Raw genomic sequence first — 18,889 nt, forward strand, 5'->3', positions numbered from 1 at the left:
CAAGCTTCCTTAAAGGAAGCACTAGCACATACCAAAAATTTAGATTTGTTCCAAAATATCCCCAGCTCAGGAAAGAGACACAACCTTCATAGACTTATTTTTAACATAAGAGTATGCAGCTATCCTTAAGATACATACTGTGTTCCTTCCCATCCCATTATTATTGCTTTAACTTACCCCAACACGTTCTGGGTAGACCCCTGCACGAAGGAAGGAAGCCTTCCAGCTATCCACTTCCTCCTGGGTCTCACAGGCCAGCTCCAGCTGCCGGTAATCCTTGTAAACATTCCTGAGAAGACAAACATTTTACTCTTACCCATTACAAAACAGGCTGTTGCCCATATTTGACAAAAAAAAAAAAAAAAAGTCAAATGACTAGGGTATCTTCCCATCATTTTCAGGCAGATTACTTAGTCCCTTGCTAACATCCTTGTACTGTCCTTGCCGAGGGACCAGGAAACGAATTTTTCATAAACAAACCTGCCCCGGTGTCAGTTACCCCCTCAAACCTCTGGCCTTACCCTAAGAAGTCCCAGTTTGAACAGGGACTGAAAGATACTCCCTTTTTGATTTTGCTCACTACTAGACTTCTCCAATCAACCCGTTTCCCTTTACCCTTTATCTGTTACAGATTTCCCTATTTGCTCACTAAGAACAGTAATGTTTGATAATAAATACTGCAGCCATGGCCACACAGTCACAATAAATAGCTGAAGCTCACGCTGCAGACCACAAACTGGTGAATGAATTGGCAAACAGCTCTAAGACCAGAAGAAATGAAGCTATACTCCTCTTTAAAGTCACCTATCTCCTCAACAATTATCCTTAAAGGATAGCTGCCAAAGGAGAACGCGTGTATCAATTGTTTGGTGTGCTGAGGTGTGAGCTTACCTCTGTTCAGTGTTGAAGAGAGCAAAGATGTGTTTGCTGGACATGAACCCCTTCTCAACATCTCGCAGTTTCAGGTTATCCACTGGCAACATATACTTTTTCTCCTTCTCCTGAAAAAGGGGATCAGTAATAAGTCACTCACTACTCCAGGTGAATCCTCTGTTCAGTCAGAGAGGAGGCTGTCAGCAATGCAGGCCCCATGCCATCAGGGAGGCACTGGGAAGCATTCCCAACCCAGGCTGGGCACAGCAGTTTTCCCACTACCCTTCAGTCATTCATATAAAACTGCACGCATCCACCACACAAAAAGCCTCACCCCGACCAGAGCTCCCTCAGCCTCACTTACCAACACTGAAAAGCCAGCCAAAGAGCTCCTCAATACATGACACTGCACCAAGAGTAGCGTGCTTCAAGCCCCATTCCCTCCACCTCCCAAAGCTGCTGGTAAGAAAGTGCTTGATCTTTGAGCACCGTTTCCTATGACCTCCCATACCTTGCTGCAGCATCTCCTCAAGGACTATCAGCGCTGGGGACATGCTGGTCCCATTCCAAAACCTCATGAGCAGGTTACTGCTTGCTCTGTTTTACACCACAATTGTTCAGCAAGGGCTCTCAGCATGAGCACTCTTACCACATCCAGTCAGCCATATGCAGCCCTCACAGCCCCACTGTTGCCATCTCAGTATTTTTTTATTTTAAGTCACTAAAAATCTGTGTTCAGTGCTCAAGAAAAGCCAGGCATGTGGTAGAGAAGCTGTTTTGATACATGTTGGGGACTATATCAACTCATCTTTTCAGAAAAACTGACTTATTTCATCCTGTCACTTCCTATGCTTTAAAAGGGTTCATAGTACCCAGTACAGTATTATTTAAGCAATAATAAATACATATCAAAAGAGCAAAGAGTAAGTCTGACTACAATAAAGGATACTGTAAGGCTACCTGAAGGCCTCCTGTGTTGATAAAGTCAAATAACTGCACTCACTAACAGAAATCTCATGCACTGAATAATTAGAAGCTTAAGTAACGTGGGAATTTACTGCCTGTTAAAAGCTACAGCCTAAAGCTGTCAGACTGGTCACCTGGATTTTTAAAGGGACCCATTTTTCAGAGTAACAGCACCTATAAGCTTCCTGTACCTGTTCTTACGAGATATCTGCATCTAAAAATAGAACAAGGCATCCAAAAGACGAACACAATATTTTCAGTCCTAGGTATCATCTGTTAAATAAGGAAACTTGATCTTAATTTTGATACTTGCATGCAGAAGTGAAGTCAGAAATCATTCCCCCTGCTTAGTTTCAAATGTGAATCTACAGCAAATTAACACGGAAACTTTAGTTTAAGGTCCTCATTTTGAGCATCCTGTTCCAGTTAGATATTATACAACAAAATAACAAGAGGGGGAGCCATCACACTGGTCTCCAAAAGGCAGAACACAGCTATCCAAGACTCAAAAAAAAAAGATACTTGTCTGTGCAAGCATACATGTGTGGCTGTTCCCTTGTGAGCATTTAAGGTCTGTAGACCTTTCTTGATTGGAAACAAGAAAATGTGGTTGCTCTTACGGGAAATGAGAATGAAAAGCAAGATTGTCAGTGAACAGAGACCCTAAAAATCCTAAAGATCCAGCTAGAAGATAAGGGCAGGGCAGAGCAGCAGATAAGGATGACAAAGCTGCTGAACTCAACCATACACAGGAGAGCAAGACCAGCCTAATGCCCTCCTAAGTTGCAGTTAAATCAACTCAAGGTTGTTAAGAATACCAGATGTGACAGTTCAGACAAGCCCCAAAGATTAAACTATACCAGCCAATTACTAGGTTTACGCAACAAGAATATCCTAGGAACAAGTGACATCTAAAACAGAAGAGATCACTTGGGTAGCTGCTAAACTCTCCACTCCCTCCCACAAAATATATTGGGTTTTAAAGCAGGAAAGCTATTCCAGGCAAGTTCCCCTGGATTTTTGAATATTAACAGTGCTAACTGGAGGTAAGCAAGCATTTTTGTGATGAGACATCTGTCATCCAGGTGCTGGTCTCAGAGCCACAGAGACCACTTTGAGTTCTATAAGCCAAACAGCTTCCAGCTTTCTACTGCTTTCAGTTATTATTATGCTAGGTTAGGTTGAACTAGTGACCTAGAAATGAAGTACACTCACTGCTGACTCCCTAGGCAAGACGAGTCCATCCCATTGCAGTCTCACTTAACTGGAACTCCCTACATTGACCAGAGTCTGAGCTAGTCAAAAAATAACTGACAAGAACGCTGTCTGGGAAAAGTCATTCTGTAGCATTAGAACCACATTATTGCTAAATTTCTGTGGAATGAAGTCATTCTTCAGGGATAAGAAATAATCAAATAGTAAGGGAATCCCACGTCCTGATATAGAAATGCATGCTCTTTGCCAGAGTTTCAACTTTCACCCCTTCTAAGCTCTCGTATAAAAGCTGCTACACGATCAAGACAACACTGTTTCTACGTGCTGATCTTTCCATGTACCAGAGGAAAGACCCATCTAACTCCCTGCCAGCATGAAACTTTAGTCCTCTGGCTCCAGTGTAGAAAAAAAAAAAAGCAATCAAATTGGAGGGCGCTGCTGCAAGGCAACAACCCCCAACCCACATATATTGCAGGGCAATGCACACAGCGTAACGAGCCCCTGCTGCTCTCCATCTCCCCACACCTCCCCCCTTTAAGTCCCGTCCGCCCCCCAAGCCTTTCCAGCTTCTCAGTTTTCAGTCCAGCCTGTTTTATATCAACACTCTGACTTCATTTCCTGAATGTAGAGACAGGAAAATGAGGAACAAGCTGCCAAGGGCTGAGCCTCTCAGAACTTTGGCTGAGCCTTCTGCCCATATGTTAGCAATCCGGCAGTATGTGCTGTGGCTGAATAGCATCCTGGCCAAGGGGGGGAAAGGGCTTCTCTTTCTAGCTTTCCAGACTTAGAGGGGGAGAAAAATAGCCAACACACTGAAATGGGAAAGATAGGTTGCGAAATACTATACTGAAAGCTCGTCTGATCTCAGGAGGCTTACATTTCTCTTATCTCCCCTCACCTACAGGAGGCAAAAAGGAAGACAAAATGCTCAGCAGCGTAATAAAGGTTTTGTAAGATGTGCACATGGGCTGCATATTAATCTATAGAGCCATAATGCCAAGGAGAGGTAGCAAAGTTGTAGGAGCGCTCAGACTGGCTGTAGGAAACAGAACAGGGATGCTCAGTGTTAGTTAGGGAATGTCACAGACACAGGGCTAGCTACCCCTGCTTGGTGCTGCTGTGCCTAACCAAGTCACACCACTCGCATGGAGAACTGCAGGAAGATGACTGCAAGCTACTCGCGCAGGCAGGATACATGCCAGAGGACTGCTCCCCACCCCCAGCATAGCAAAGAGACAGCCATATGGCTCTGTACTTCACATCTACCAGCACAGAAAGAAAATTCACATGGCCAGGAAGGAGACCAGGGTCCATTAGCCATTTGCAATTGTGGAGCGTGAAGCACAACAGGGGGGAAAGGGAGAGGGGAATGCTGCAGTTGCAACCTGATGATCTTGCACTTCTTATTGTGACTGACTCCAAGATACTGGTTCTGGCCAGAGATGGAAACTGTTTGTACTATCATGTGAATAGCTGTTGCCATCTTGTATATAATAACCTAGAAGAAACTCACAAGACTCAGCAGGCAGCAAGCCAGCCTGACTCAAAGCATTTCCTCCATTCAATCGGACAGTCTCAATAGCAAGTTACATTTTCCTGCTCTCGGATGCATGTGAACTGAAGCTGACAGATGCATGTGTGGGCTCCTCTAAGGTTGGAAATTGGCACTTGCAGCACAAGAAAGTAATTGGCAGAATTATTAGGTCTCACTGCATTCAGAGCACAAGAACTAATTAAAAGATTTCCCTGTAGCTGTTATGACAAACACCTCCTCTTGCACAGAGGCAAGGGTCTACAGATATGGGAGAAGCACTGTCATTGTTTTAATTGCTGGCTATGTGAAATTAGAAACAATTCGTCTTACTTAAACCTCTTAATCTCCCTTCCTTGTTGTAAGACATAGAATTCCATGAGTAAACAAACCTGCCCCAGAGATGACTGGAATTTCAGTCAAATTCTTTACGGCATTTTGGGTTCCCCTGTAATAATATTCAAATGGAAAAAACATTAACATTGTAATTAAGAACAAACATACTGCATGGATACATGCCCACTACACAATTGCTAGGAATAAGTGTCTAGAAAACAGACTAAATTATGTGAAAACAAGTCAGCTGAACATTTTAAGTTGAACACCTCCAAGTGAGATGCTATCAAGCACTCATCATTATCTTGTTTTTACAAGAAAGATACAAGATTTTTTTTTTTTTTTGCGCTAAGGAAGATACACACTGAATTCCTGAGCTGCACTTCTTTCAGTAAGCCCCAGTCACCCATAACGTACAAGGTCATCTTTCCAGAACTCAGCCCACCTGTATCACTTTTACCCTCAGAACACAGCTTACTGGACACTGATCACTAATCCAAGCTGCAAAGCAGCTGCAATGGCTTGTTTACATAGGAAAGAAACGTGGGTTTAAGTTAAACAACACACCCTAAGATTTTAAGCTGATTTAGTTCAAAAGCTCTGTAGACATTATGCCTGGACTCGTGATTAATCACAACCATTACTGCTGGCTTAGTGAGCACAGCATTGGTAATCAGCTGCACTCACGGTCCTCACCTGCTCAGAAAGTACAGGATGAGACAGCAGCTGAAGTGATGTGCAGACTGAAACATGCAGTTTAGTGCATGGTGGCCACAACCAGCTGCCTGCACCCCTAGGAAGCCATCGGAGGGTGGACTAGGAAATGCATGCAGAAACTGAGTCGCTTATGAACCAGAGAGGCTTCAAAGCCCCAAACCTCCACCTTCGTGACCTCTAAGGTCACAGTAGTGCCTGCCAGCCTCTACAAAGGACAAGCATGCGCTTCCTCCCATGCCTGCTCCTGTGCCAGGGCAGAGATGAACCCTCCTCAAGTATTTGACTTGGTTTGATCAGCAAAGCACAACACATGCAATGTTGTGCACCTCCAGGAAGAGGAGCCTTGGCTGTCCTTCCCCAGCACGTGGTTAGGGCCAAAGTAGGAGCTGTGGGTGTTCAGATTTGTGGCTAGAAATCTGAACTGTCCACCAGCGTGCACAGAAGAAAAGGCAACCCTGGAAGGGAGACGTGCGGCAAGCATAAAGCCCTCTTTATCCCTGCAGCACCAGGGAGAGAGGGAGCAAACCGCACGGGCTGGGGAACATCTGGAATCGTTACGTGGGAGCCAAGCGGCACAGAAAGCGGCGGCATTCCTCAAGTTTCCATGCGAGGTAGGGAACCTTCCTTTCCCCCGCGCAACCCTATCCGCCAGCCGGCTCACTTCCTGCCAACCTCCGGCCTTCCCAGCAGCCAGCAAGCTCCTCCCTCGAGTCTAGTTAGCTTTCCACTGCCACGTCAATTGAGGCAGAAGGACAGAAGGGAAGCAAGAAGGGAGGGAGCGAAAACTACAAGAGGGAGGGAGGCTCGGCAATGCCAGACGTGGTGGGGGGAGAAAGACGGGATATGGATTGCTGCTGCAGTAGCTGGAGGCGAGCTGCAAAAGGCAACTGGCCAAGGTGGGTCAAAGGACCCTTTTGAGGGCTTGGAAGCAAAGGCTGATCTTGCCTGAGCTTTACTCCGGACTCCAGGCAAAGGGGTTGATCTACAGGACAGGAGGAGATGGTGCACGGGGCCTGGGAGTCCTCTCAGCCAGCTTCACTAAGTCTTGTGCCAGATATATTAGGGGGAGAAGAGGGGTTGAATGAAGCAACAAATTCTGCACACCTAGGTGGCAGCCAAAACTTCACCACATTTCCTCCATGAACTGCAGTAATTGATTTTTTTTTCCTCCTCTTTTTAAAAAAAAGGTGCAGCAAACCCCAGGTGGAAACCAGGTACCAGCCTTCTGACACCGGCACTGCAAGAAGGGGCTTGGAAGCCTGCTCTGCACTGGAAACATGCAGGAGCAACATCTCTTCTCAGCTGCCAGAGGAGGACGCTTCTTCAGTCAGGACTTGGACCTTCTTTCACCCCATCTCTGCCCCCCAAAGCCCCATCCCAAAGGCAGGGAGGGGAAGGACTAATGAGCTGCTGAGAGCCGGAGAGCAGATCACAGAGGCTCCACTCCGTCTGCCCAGTGTTCAGACTACCTGTTCAGGACTACGAGATTGTACAGTAGTCTGCACATTGGTTAGGCTGTGCTGGGATACACCACACACTGCCAGTGCTGCACGGGGACGGCAACACCTGCACGGCAGAGGGACATGCTTGGAGAGGGTGGTGGGCTGCGGGAACAGCTGCATGCAAAGTTCACCCATCCCTCAGCCTGGGAGGATAACACCCTTTGAGGCCATGCTTGATCACTTTTACCTGCCTCTTCACCAGCCTACTCACATCCCTCTTATTCCTTCTCTCTCCTTCACCCCTCTTCTTTCAGCTTCACGCGCTCGTCCCAGGGGTGGCTGCATTCAGGATGGCTTGTGTTTTACATACTAAGCTTCGCCATAAAATACAGGGATAAACCTAAGGGCCTGGTGGAGTTACAACTGCATTGCACTTTGCTACCTGAGAAGGCATGATCAAACAGAAAGGTGACTGGAGAGAGGGGATTTCACATCTTAATGTTGATCATTTACAAAAGAAAAAGGATTGAGAGTTGGAGGTTTGGATGTTCTGGATTTGTTTGCTTTGATGTTTGTCTGGAAAAGAAAAGAAACAGTGAGTGAAAGCGTAAGGACAGAGTAAGAGAAAAGAATAGAGTGTTACCCAGGAGAAAACATTCAGAAGAAAATAATGAATGAAAGAGTCCCGCAAATGATGTAAAGAGAAGGAACATGTTTCAGAGAGCACCTGAAAACAGGAGAGGAAGCACCTCAGAGCAGACCTGCTCCTATGGCCTTCAAACAAACCGGGTACAAAAAGCAGGCTGCAGCTGGATTGTCAGTCACCACCTCGCTGCAAGTTTGTGATGACTTGGGATCAGCACAGAGACAAAAGGATTTCTATCAGCTGATCTGGGCCTTGAGGACAGACTACTGGTGACAGGGGGGATGGTGCAAGTGGGGACTGCATGCATGCGTAGCAGGGGAACAACTTTACTATTGATCCATGTGTTTATTTTTAAGCCAGAATTGGATACAAGACACTGACAAGTACAGAATAAGCAGCTATCTAACGGCTGCCAATAAGGTCACATTTTCCCCAGGACATGGGATAGTACTTCTGTACTTTAAGCAAAAGGGAAGGCATAAAGAAAGCCCAAGCACAACTGAGGCAGCAGGAATCAACGTGATGCATAACATTATGGAGCATCCCCACACATGCACCTGAAAGCACCTAGAACTTTGCACACAGGAATCAAGAGGCACTGATACTGCATGCAGCACACCAGTACTTGTACACAAGCAAGGCCATATTCTTCTTAAGTGGTCACCTGCTACTACAAACCCCAAATTTCTAGCACATGATTTACCCAAGACAGAAGGTCCCATCTGTATTGTGCATTCACATAAACTGCCAAAGGAACAGCAGATACATCCATCCACCTATCGAACAGCAGATACATCCATCCACCTATCTGCCCACGCTCCTGTGCACAGCGGCACTGTCACTCTTGCAGAGCAGAGAGCACAGAGGTCCCCTCCAGCAGGCAGGGAGCTTTATGAATAGGAACCACCAAGCACAGGGCTCAGTGCATCTTGCCTACAGGGTCCTCATCACCAGAAACTCCAGCCCATAGCCCCTCTTTTGCAGCCAGAGGGAAGTCTCTGTGGAGAAGCAGGCACTGAGGATTTCATAAGGGATTCAGGCAGGACTATTTGAATCAAGTCCTTGAAGAGTGTCCACTACAGTGTTGGTCAGCGTGCTGCGCTGCTGCTTTGGCCCTGGGGACACTGCGGCTTCCCCAGGCAGGGAAGTTATGTTCTGCATTGCCAGCAGCCAGAGCATGTTCCTCCCTGCCTCTGCCTCCCACGGCTGGCCTGCAGCACAATCCCCCGTGTTCAGGAGGTGCGGGTACCTCAGGAGGGTCTCCAGGTCTTGGGAGGCCAGCTTTCTGTGGGGCCACTCTCCATAAGGCCAGCATTTGACTCATTGAGAGGAGACAGGAAGAAAAACAGAGAGCCCAGGAGCGCACACACACAGAAATGCTCTTGGCAGCAGAGCAGATTGGGGAGCCAACTTTCCACCCCCGCCTGGCCCACTCTTTCCTTCCCCTCCCATTCCCCAGCACACTCCTTCAGGCCCCTCCAGAGCACCAACAGCCATATCCCTGCTAACATGTGATGCTGGGCCCTTTAAGACATTTTAAGTTTCAATTCCTTTCTTCAGAGGCAGAGGAAAAACAAACCAGCATTGCGGAAAGCCTGGTATTTCACTAATGGGGTCCAGATGTCTCCATTCCTCAGACTCTGGGTCCTGGCTTGCAAAACAGGGCAGGGAGAGGCTGCGCCCCTGCTCCCCCCAACGCCCTGCTAGCTTAGCCTTTCCCCTGACCCCACCACACCATTTCACCCCGCTCCTTCCCCCATTGCCACCCACAGCCCTGCCACCAGCACTTCTATAGGCACATGACAGATTCATCTCCCTTCTCGTGTCCTCTGGAAAGCTGCCAGAGCACAGAGGAACTGGGACCAGCGAGCCTGCAGAAGCACAGAGCTGGGCAGGCAAAGCCTCCCCCTTTTTCAAAAAGCTGAAGTGAGGAAAGATCATTGTGTACAGCCTTAAAAGAAAAAAAAAAAAAAAAAGTATTTCAGAAACCATACAGGACATGGGTCCTCCTGCTTCTGCATTAGTGGGGAAGCACAGATCTGGACAGGCACACGGAGATAACCCTGTCTGACAGGGCCATGCACTGCAGACAACCCTACAGGATGGAGCCAGCTACACACAAGACTGAGGTTTGGGATGGAAATTCCCATGTTCAAGGCTCTCCAAGCTGCCACTGAAACACAAACTTTTATCTTGACTCTGCTATGGAGTCCAGGTGGAAGCTGCTTTATTTCTTCCCCCCAAGACAGCCAGTGATCAAAGAGCTGAATCTGGGGAGGAATCAAAAGCACACTTCCCTTTCCCCTCTGCTCCTGCTCAGCTTAAAACAAAGGCTCCTTTCTCAGTAACTGCTCAGACTTTGACAGCACTGCTTCTCCTGTGTTTAAGGGACCCAGGCTGGCAGGGGATTGCTTTAATTAGGCAATCCTACCTCTTGCAACGGAGAAGGGAAATGGTGCAGACCTCCAGTTGCTATTGACCCCCTAGGTTGCACTCCCCTGGGAGGGAAGAGAGGTCCAATCCCCATCCCATGCGACTGGAATCTATCAACAGTTTATGCTATAGTCCTCCCTCCCACTCCCCAGGGGAAAAACAAGGAGTTCTGATCATCTCCGCAATACAGATGTAGCAGTTGGCTTTGATTAAACTACTCAGTGTTTATAACCACCCAATCAGCATATGTAACCTGGAGGAAAGTGAAGCCTCCACAAGCAGCTCTGAATACAAAGGTCAGGAGTCTTAGAGCAGAGACACACTGATTTAGTAAAAAGACATCTAATGCCCAGCTCTTCAATTATGAAATCTCTGCCTGTTCATCCATAGCAGCACTACAACAGTCTCCATGCAGAAAGTGATATTTAGAGGCTGATTCATCACCATATTTGTCATCACTTCCACCTGCTGAGAATGAAACAGACCCACTGATCTCAACTAGACAAAAACCCAGGCTCAGCTACAGCTCCCAGGCACACGGTGTCCCTCAAGACACCTGAGTGACAAAAAACGGAGTAAGGGACAGCACTTTGCTACCAGAAGCCCTGATCAACTCCAAAAACATGACTGCACTAGAGCAGGCATTTTTTTTTTTTTTATCTCCCAGCACATTGAGTGGGGCAAACTCTTGTGATTACATCTTTATCAAAAGCATCCAACTATTCTTTTATTCTTTTCTCTATTCAGTATAATCAAAGACAACAATTATCTACCTTTGTCTTGCACAGGAAGCCACAGATTTGACAATGCCAATTTCATCTGGGATGATTCTAGATGCTTACATCATTTCCCACTGAAGCAGAAGGATACCATACCACAATGCCAGAATTCTTATTCACCAATTTTAAGCAGCTCTGCAGAGTAGGTCCATGTTACTCTCAGTGATATTCTACACGTTATCATTTCAATCAGCAGTATTTCAACCATTCACAACTGAGAATTTTACAAAACCACATTAACTAGTATATTCAGTATAGATCCATGAGACATTCTTGTTTTGCAGACTTAGCAACTGAATCCTGGAGATGGTACTTTACCTAAAGTCAGAAGAAACCAGCATTTGAGCTTCCCAATCAGCTCTACAGATCCTGTTGCTGTGCTCAGAAAGGTGACAGCTTTCTTCGTAACCAGAAGAGATGTGTGAAAATTTCTGCCACGCTCCTTCAGAAAACTCACCATGACTGCCCCACAAATACCAACAAGTCCAGACCTTGGACTAACACATCACTCTTGAACGTAACTGTGACAGGAGGCCAAAAAAGATCAGATTCATTCCCAGACTGTCAACTGTCTGCTGAGCCAGGGCTTCAGGCACAGGTTACTTCCTGTGCATCAGGAAGGCCAGACCAATTCAGAAGCGCTTAGCAGTACTAAGACTGCTGGTAACCAGACCCAAGGATGGCTTCTGCTTATGTCACAAGCTGCAGGCAGTACTCAGAAGGCACACCTGGAACAGCAAGAGCTGAAGGCCTAATCCTCAGATACCCAAGACTCAAGTCTCGGAGCTGAGCAAGCTGCTTACCTCATCGTCCTTATACCAGGAGAGGTTCTCTGCTGTCAGGACAAACCAGTACTCCTTGGAGCCACCCTTCATGATCCCAATGTTGTTGATGGTGAGCCAGCCCTTTCGGATGACCTAAGGGGTTGGAAGCAATAAGCATTAATAAGATCCCTAAAACTTGGCCTTAGGTGACAGAGGAAAGAGCAGAGGGTACCCCTACACACAGAATCATGTGGAAAGACAAGGAACACCGTGCTCTCTGCTGCTGCCAAAAGAGCCCCCCACTCAACTGGCCAATGAAGGTTTGCCTCAGAAGGGCCAGGAATAGCACAAAAAGAATGCAGGAAGGAACCTGGCCGTGCCTTATATCCTCTGCCAAGGGAAAGAGATACAGGAAGTGCACTGAGAGCGCCTTGGACACTGGCACAACTACAGAAGCACCAGGTCACAGCAACACACCCAGAGAAGACCATGCCCAGAGAAAACCAAGGCAGCAGTGCGCCTTTTGGCACACTGCACGTGCGGTGTGCTTCACCCAACTCAGGGGTGTGGGAAACCAGTCCAAGAGCAAGAGATGGGCAAACAACTCAAGGAATTGAGTTTAATAACAAGGATACACTAGGTACGAGAACAAAATGATGCATCTGGAATTAGTAGGCTGGACTTTAGCATACCCATGTATTTGAGTAGTCATTAACTTAGAGCCATACAAGTTCCTGTATGTTAGTCTGTCCAGAAGCCAAGCTGTTATTCTCTGTGGAACTCCAGTTCACCATGTGCTGCTTTAGAGCCTCACGCAATAATCAAATACAAGTATGCATCAGCTTAAGGCATTAGCTTTTATGTCTTATTGCACTGTTAACACCCAGGTACTTCTGCATGCACTGTGTGTACCTTGTTCAATGGCTTGCTTGTTGAAAATGACTGCAACGCATATTAGGAAGTTCCACTGTGTGAGCAGCACAATCCTTTTACCTGCTAATTTAACCTATTAAGGTTAATGTAGGAGCATTGAATCTTCACCTCCTGCCCACTGATAAACCTGGGATAGTCCTATTCACTCTGTGGACAGGAGAGGGCAGTGAAACAGAACTCCAGAACCCTGGATCACTGCTTTTTATTTCTACCCCCTCAGATGTGCCAGCAACCCTAGGATTTTCCTCAACATGCTACCTTTTCACCTCATTTATGCTTCACCTATGCCTAGTGCCAGCTGCCTTCCTCTCCCCATTCAGCAGCAGAGGGAATAATTTGCCTGTGCACTGCTCTTGCCTTCCCAGATGCAACATTAATGTTCATTAGCACACCCTGCTGAGTGGCCTTCTACTCACCAGGATCTCATCCTGCAAAGGGGAACCATAGCAACAGCAGCAGAGCAGAGAGCAGGAGAGGAGCAAAGAGAGGAGAGATTGTTACTAGGAAAGCTGGAGCAGGAGAAGAGAGGCTCAAAAAATAAATTGGAACCCAAATCTTCTACTCCAGGCATTAACAAAAGTAACCCCCATCCCAAAATAAAACCTGCTAAAGGGAAAAGCCCAGGCACTTTACAGGTTGGTCCAAAGCTTGCCCTTTCTGCTCTTTTGCAGTCAGTTCTTCAGCAAGGTATACCACAGAGTTTGAGGCTCCCTACAGCCACTCCAAGATCCCATCAAGTGGATGGTTGGGCAGTTCAGCCTGATGACTGCCAACAGCACTGAAACAGTCTGCATGTTTGTGTGCAGGGAAAGGCAATTACATGTGTTCTAAAGGAAATGGATGTTAGGAGTGAAGGTCCTTAAAAAGATTAACTGAAAGCATTTGCTTTTATTCTCTATGAAACTGCTTGTATGGCTTTGTTTCTACAGGATCTTCTAGCCTAGATAGCCTTGTCATTTTCCTAGCAAATCTGGAAGGTGTCATTAGCTTATTTTTAATTGGATGTGCAACCCTTACAGTTCCTGAAGGAATGAGCAAACTCCTCCCCTCCACTGCTGTCTTCTCCCAATGGAGATGTTCTCATGTAACCAGTGCAGCCATGGCTATACATCACCCTGTTTCCCTGTGCAGGGGGGTTAAGTATTTCCAGCAACATCTTCCAGCTGAGTGAACCCTTGAAATCCCTTTCCAGAAAGTGGATACCACTGGTGGGCAAGACAACCAGGCATGACAAGTCTGTCTTGTAGCAGACCTAGCAGTAATTGGACTCAAAGTGAGAGTTTATTGGTATGTAACTTAAACGTGAGTATATCTACAAGATCCCTAGTGTTCTGTGCTACCTCACTTCAGCAGAAGAGCTGATACAGCTAGCGAAGGGGCTGATAACCCAGGGATGTACATTAACAACATTAATAGTGATTTCTACCAGAAAAGAATGACCAGACAGCAAGCAGTGAGCTTACATGAGGTGGTGTACACCTTCTGGCCATAAAAGACTAGATCTTGATTACCAAACATTCGTTTCTCTCTGTGACACTTTCCCTCTGTTGTTGCTACACTTGGTTCTTTCTGACTGCAGTGAGCCTCAAATTCTATCCTCCAGGTACAGAGCTTGATAAATCTGAAAACCAAAGAGCCACAACTTGGAGCACTGCTGCATCTAGCCCAGTGCTTGTCCGCCTGGCAGCTTCCAGGTAACAAACATATCCTTCTTGCAGCAGTGAAGGAGATGGAAACTTGGCCTACCTGGTTCCCAGCTGCCTTCTTCTTGCTCATCTGGCTGCTCCTCTGCTGAGCACTGCAAACAACAGCAGAGACATTCAAAACCCCTCAGACTCTTCTTCGTCACCTGAATCCTGCTCTCATCAGAGAGCTGTTACAATGAATTCATGCCTCTTGCTTCCAAGTCTAGACAACCCAATCTACCTCAACCTGCTCTCTCAGCCTTGGTCTACTCATCTTCTCAGTCCCACACTTGGGTCTGAGACCCTGAAACCCTCCACAGCTTGACATAATGCTCTAACTCCCCCTTACAAGCATCCCTAATTCTCCTCCCCAGCCTTGCAATATGAAGCCATTGAAAAGGGAAACAATACTGACAGTAAAGACATACTTTGGGGCAGCACCTGCACTGCTGCTTCTGAAAAACGTTTACTGGAACAGCTATAGGAGAGAGCCACGGGAAACACATTAAGAGGAGACAAGATATCAGCGCTTACTTGGCAAAGCCAATGAAATCCTCATGGTTTGTATTCATGTAAGCCAGCTCAATGTCTATTAGAAGCATGACCTGCCAAACAGAGGCACAGACAGCACAAGACAGATGTTAGGTGATTGACACTATTAATCAGGCACAGAGAGAGCCTTTTATATAGTTCATCTGATCAGCCCTCTGCTGCCAGACACCCCTTGGCTCAGAGTTTGGCTCAGGCTCCTCTAGCCTAGACCACCCTCCACCCCACATCATTTCCCCACTCGCACACACTGCTGGTCACCTACCTGATCTTTGGTCCTGCCTTCTCGCTCACGGATGTGGGTAGTAACAATCCTCTCCATCTCCTCACGCAGATGAGGGTACTGGCTGAGCTGCAGGAGAGAGAAAACACGTGCACATGGGAAAGGGAGGTATAAAGGTGCGGGGGGAACAGCCCCCTGCATGTATGCATGCACATGTACACCCTGCAATCAGTTTATTTTTTAGGGAAGTTCTGGGAAGCTGGACTTGCAGACAGATTTTCTAAGATCCTGTAAGTCTGCCAAAATCAGAGTTCATTCCTTCTTGCTCTGGGCTTCAAAGAATAGACCTCCTCACTCTTACAGCAACCTTTGTGTCATGGAAGACCTGCTCCAAACCCACCATACTCTCCCTGGAATGAGGCTCCTGTCCAACCCCAGATGTGAATGCCAGATACCACTTTTTTTTTGTTAAACAATTGTTCTAGATGTTCAACATCTCATTGGCTAACTAGACAAATGGCCCATTGCTGCAGCCCGCTAAATCTTATGAGAAGTCCCCCGGGAAAAATGGGGTATGATACCCATTTGCTGAGGTGTTAAATGAAAGAACTTAGCCCTCTCCATCAACACCTGCAAGTAGAGACAGAGGACCTGACTGATTCAGGACCTGACTGACTCAAGGGGGCATATCTCCAAGGAACGCCGCGCTCTGGGCATGCAGGTGCTGCTCTCTACCTGCATCAGGGCAGGATTACATAGCTGAAGTCTATAGTCACATGGCAACCTAGACTACAACTTCTTTGAACTTCACTGAGGAAGGAATTCATTCCTGAGCGCACCGAGAAAGAAGTGTAAGAACTTCAGTGGCTGTGGTTCAAGAGAAAAAGTATCCTGAGGTGATACGCGGCACACCCTTCCAAAACGAACACCTTAAAGCACCCTTTCACGCAGTGTCTACCTACTTGCCTGTAATTCATAAGCCTCTACTGATTTCAATAACAGTACCTGTATGCCACTCGGCTCAGGTTCAGCATGGCCAAAAAATGGATTTTCCATCCCCAGGGTTTAGATTTTTAAATCTTCACCTATCTCCCCTGTGAAACTATCCCTCCCCCCCCCTTTTTTTGTTTTAGTTACTCCTGACTGCAACATCAGACAGCATTTCCTAGCATCAGTCTGTTATACCCCCCGTCGAGGGGGTATATTTAAAAAAAGTCCTTTGCCTGTTATCTGCACTACAGCTTTATTTCTCCAATTTATAAAAGCTTTCTAAATTGACTTGGCTCCCCAAGAAGTATTTCAAGCTAGAAAGATTGGCTCAAAAAGTGTGCAGCAGCACTACTGAAAGCCAGATCTTACACTAACTAGCATCAGCTCTCCTACCATCTGACTACAAATAGTCTCAAACCCTTTCAGCACCCTTGCAGTCAGGCAAGTTGCAGTAGCCTGGAACTGAAATTGAGAACTAGCTTTAACACTACCCATTTTCAAATGGGTAGTTTGTTTTGAACAATGACCCTATAGAAGCAGGAAAACGTGTGGAAATCAGTGTTCCCCACCACCACCTTGCCTTGAAAATGCAAACTGGGTGTTCTCCGTGATCTTTATGATTCAGGCAGCTGGTTGCTTCAGAGATACATATAGGCAAAGCTTCCTGTTTCCTTTGGGGGAAAGGAGGGTTGGCAAAGGATTGACAGGAAAGTTATGTCAAAGAGGAAAACAGGAAGTTGGAAAACCTCTAAGCAAGTCTCAGCTTCTTTGCTTCAAATTAAAAAAAAAAGTCAAACACATCAACCCCCCCCCCCCCGCCACCCCCACCCATCCCAAAGGCACGCAAAGAAAACACACTGTGGTTTATTCAGAACCTCGGTCATCCAGCAACATTCGTGTGCAAAAATAAATTGACAGCATCGGTCCCCATGCAGGAGCTTCCAACCCCAAGCATGCACAGGAGAAGCAAGGGCAGGCAAAAAAAAAGTGACACTGACAAGCCACAGACATCCACCAGGGAACATGCAATAAGGCATAGAGGGACAAGGAATTATCATCAGCAGTACGAACAGCACCCAGAAATGCCATGACTCTGAAAGACAGGAGAGCAGGGACCCTTTGAGGGGCTACATCTGTCAGCCTGGGATTACATCCCAGTTCAAGTGGGTTTTCAATCCTGTTTTAGCTGGATTTTCCTGTTTTAATTACAAGCTCTGAGCCCTCTTTGAAAACCAATTTGTCCCAATGTTCCTTAGTTCCCCTCTTTGCACATTCCAGTTCATGCCAGCACACTGAAGATCAACCTTTAGCCAAAAGGATGCTGACTTGCAAGTCCTTCCCTCCACTTGTGAGATGCTGCAGTGCAGCCTGGCACAGAAGGTTCCCGATTCTGGAAAAACACTAGCTAGGACACTATCATCCTAAATGTGCAAGCCTCCATCCTTGCACCAGCTTTCTGTTTATTTTGGAGCTACTCTCCATTTAACCAACTGGAAGAACCTCAGAATCAGGCCAGGCTGAGAATGCCTGCTAGTGGCTAACTAGGGCTTCAGTCCTCAACTCTAGCAGCAAACAAATAGTCCACTGGAAATCTCTCCATGCAGGGAAAGCTGTGCTTCTGTAGCACACGAGGAACGGATGGGTTTGCCTCCTATGTTCTTTGTTAATACACTCTATTATTCCATCTATGCAACTTTATCAACTGCACACAAAGATTTCTTCACCATCTGGGGTGAAATGAAATAGTTGTGACAGCACACAAACACCACCACAATAGTTGAGAACAGCAACAAACCAAGGCTACAGGACTGTTTAGCTAATTCAAAAGGTGTTAGCCCAAGCTCTTTCTTTCACAAAGCCTTGCAGGACTTAGTTCAAAGGTTTGGTTTTGACCTCTAAAAGTCAGCATCAATCCACAGCACAGCAGACCGGGTATGACCTTACAATTAGCATCAGTCCTGAAGTAGCCTTTTCCAGATGCCTCCCCTAATAGCACATGCTTTATGTCCAGATGAAGCAGCTAGGGCTATAACATGCAAGATAAATACTGCAAATCAGTTAATGCCCCTGTGCAGTTATTACCCTTTGTCTTACACCATCAGAAACCCCCTGAGACTGGCTGCTAACCTAAAGTGGTCAATGACAATTTTGGAGATCTCCTGGTCTTTCTTCCCTCTTTCAGAGGGAGATACAGGCAAGGTTAATCTACTCACTATGTGTAGACATTTACCTTTAAATATTATTAAAGCCTTCCTTTCAGATTTTCCAATAAAATACTAGATAGATACTTCACTAGATAGTGCCACTCAAGGAGTTATCTCATCTTTAACATTCATCTCAGACTAAATTTTATTACAGCCATTAGCTTTCTACAACGCCACTGCTACTATTGACTTCTTTATAGCATACATCTCAGTTGTATCATCTCTGAACATCTCCATGGGGTCCTCCACCATGTCACAAATTAAAGTCTACAGAGCCAGTGGGTGTCCAGCTGCTCTAATGACATTGCCCAGCACAGCTGCTGGGTATCAACACATGATGTTTTCATGATTCTTCTCCCTCCCCTACCTACAGGAGACATCTCCCGCCAGACATAGAAAACAGTGTAAACAAAATCAAAACCACCAAAATAAAACCCACAAGAGAAACAGGCTGGAAAGGAGCTACTCTGCCTTGCCACAACTATTTGGCAACAGCAGCCCTCTACAAGAAATACAGTGGACAGAGCTCAGGAGTTGAACTCTGTGTTCCTAAGAACAATTAGTCCTCAATAGCTTAGATCTCAACTTCACTCTGAACTCAGT

At 46.4% G+C, this 18,889-nt stretch overlaps 1 protein-coding gene across 24 annotated transcripts in view; it reads right to left on the minus strand.

Annotated features, from left to right (window-relative positions):
• Positions 1 to 18,889, minus strand: part of DNM1 (dynamin 1) — a 67,940-nt gene that overhangs the window by 12,815 nt on the left and 36,236 nt on the right. For 22 of the 24 annotated variants that reach the window (XM_035341382.1, XM_035341383.1, XM_035341361.1 and 19 more), the window contains exons 11-17: positions 15,135 to 15,221; positions 14,855 to 14,925; positions 14,382 to 14,433; positions 13,052 to 13,063; positions 11,742 to 11,855; positions 892 to 1,001; positions 178 to 289 (exon numbers count right to left, since the gene is read on the minus strand). In XM_035341382.1, coding sequence (XP_035197273.1) covers positions 178 to 289; positions 892 to 1,001; positions 11,742 to 11,855; positions 13,052 to 13,063; positions 14,382 to 14,433; positions 14,855 to 14,925; positions 15,135 to 15,221 — 558 coding nt within the window. The remainder of the gene's footprint in view (positions 1 to 177; positions 290 to 891; positions 1,002 to 11,741; positions 11,856 to 13,051; positions 13,064 to 14,381; positions 14,434 to 14,854; positions 14,926 to 15,134; positions 15,222 to 18,889) is intronic. The other 2 variants (XM_035341365.1, XM_035341363.1) reach the window with 1 other exon arrangement.

Source organism: Oxyura jamaicensis, chromosome 17 (genome assembly GCF_011077185.1).
Source record: "Oxyura jamaicensis isolate SHBP4307 breed ruddy duck chromosome 17, BPBGC_Ojam_1.0, whole genome shotgun sequence".
Classification (NCBI taxonomy): Eukaryota; Metazoa; Chordata; class Aves; order Anseriformes; family Anatidae; genus Oxyura; species Oxyura jamaicensis.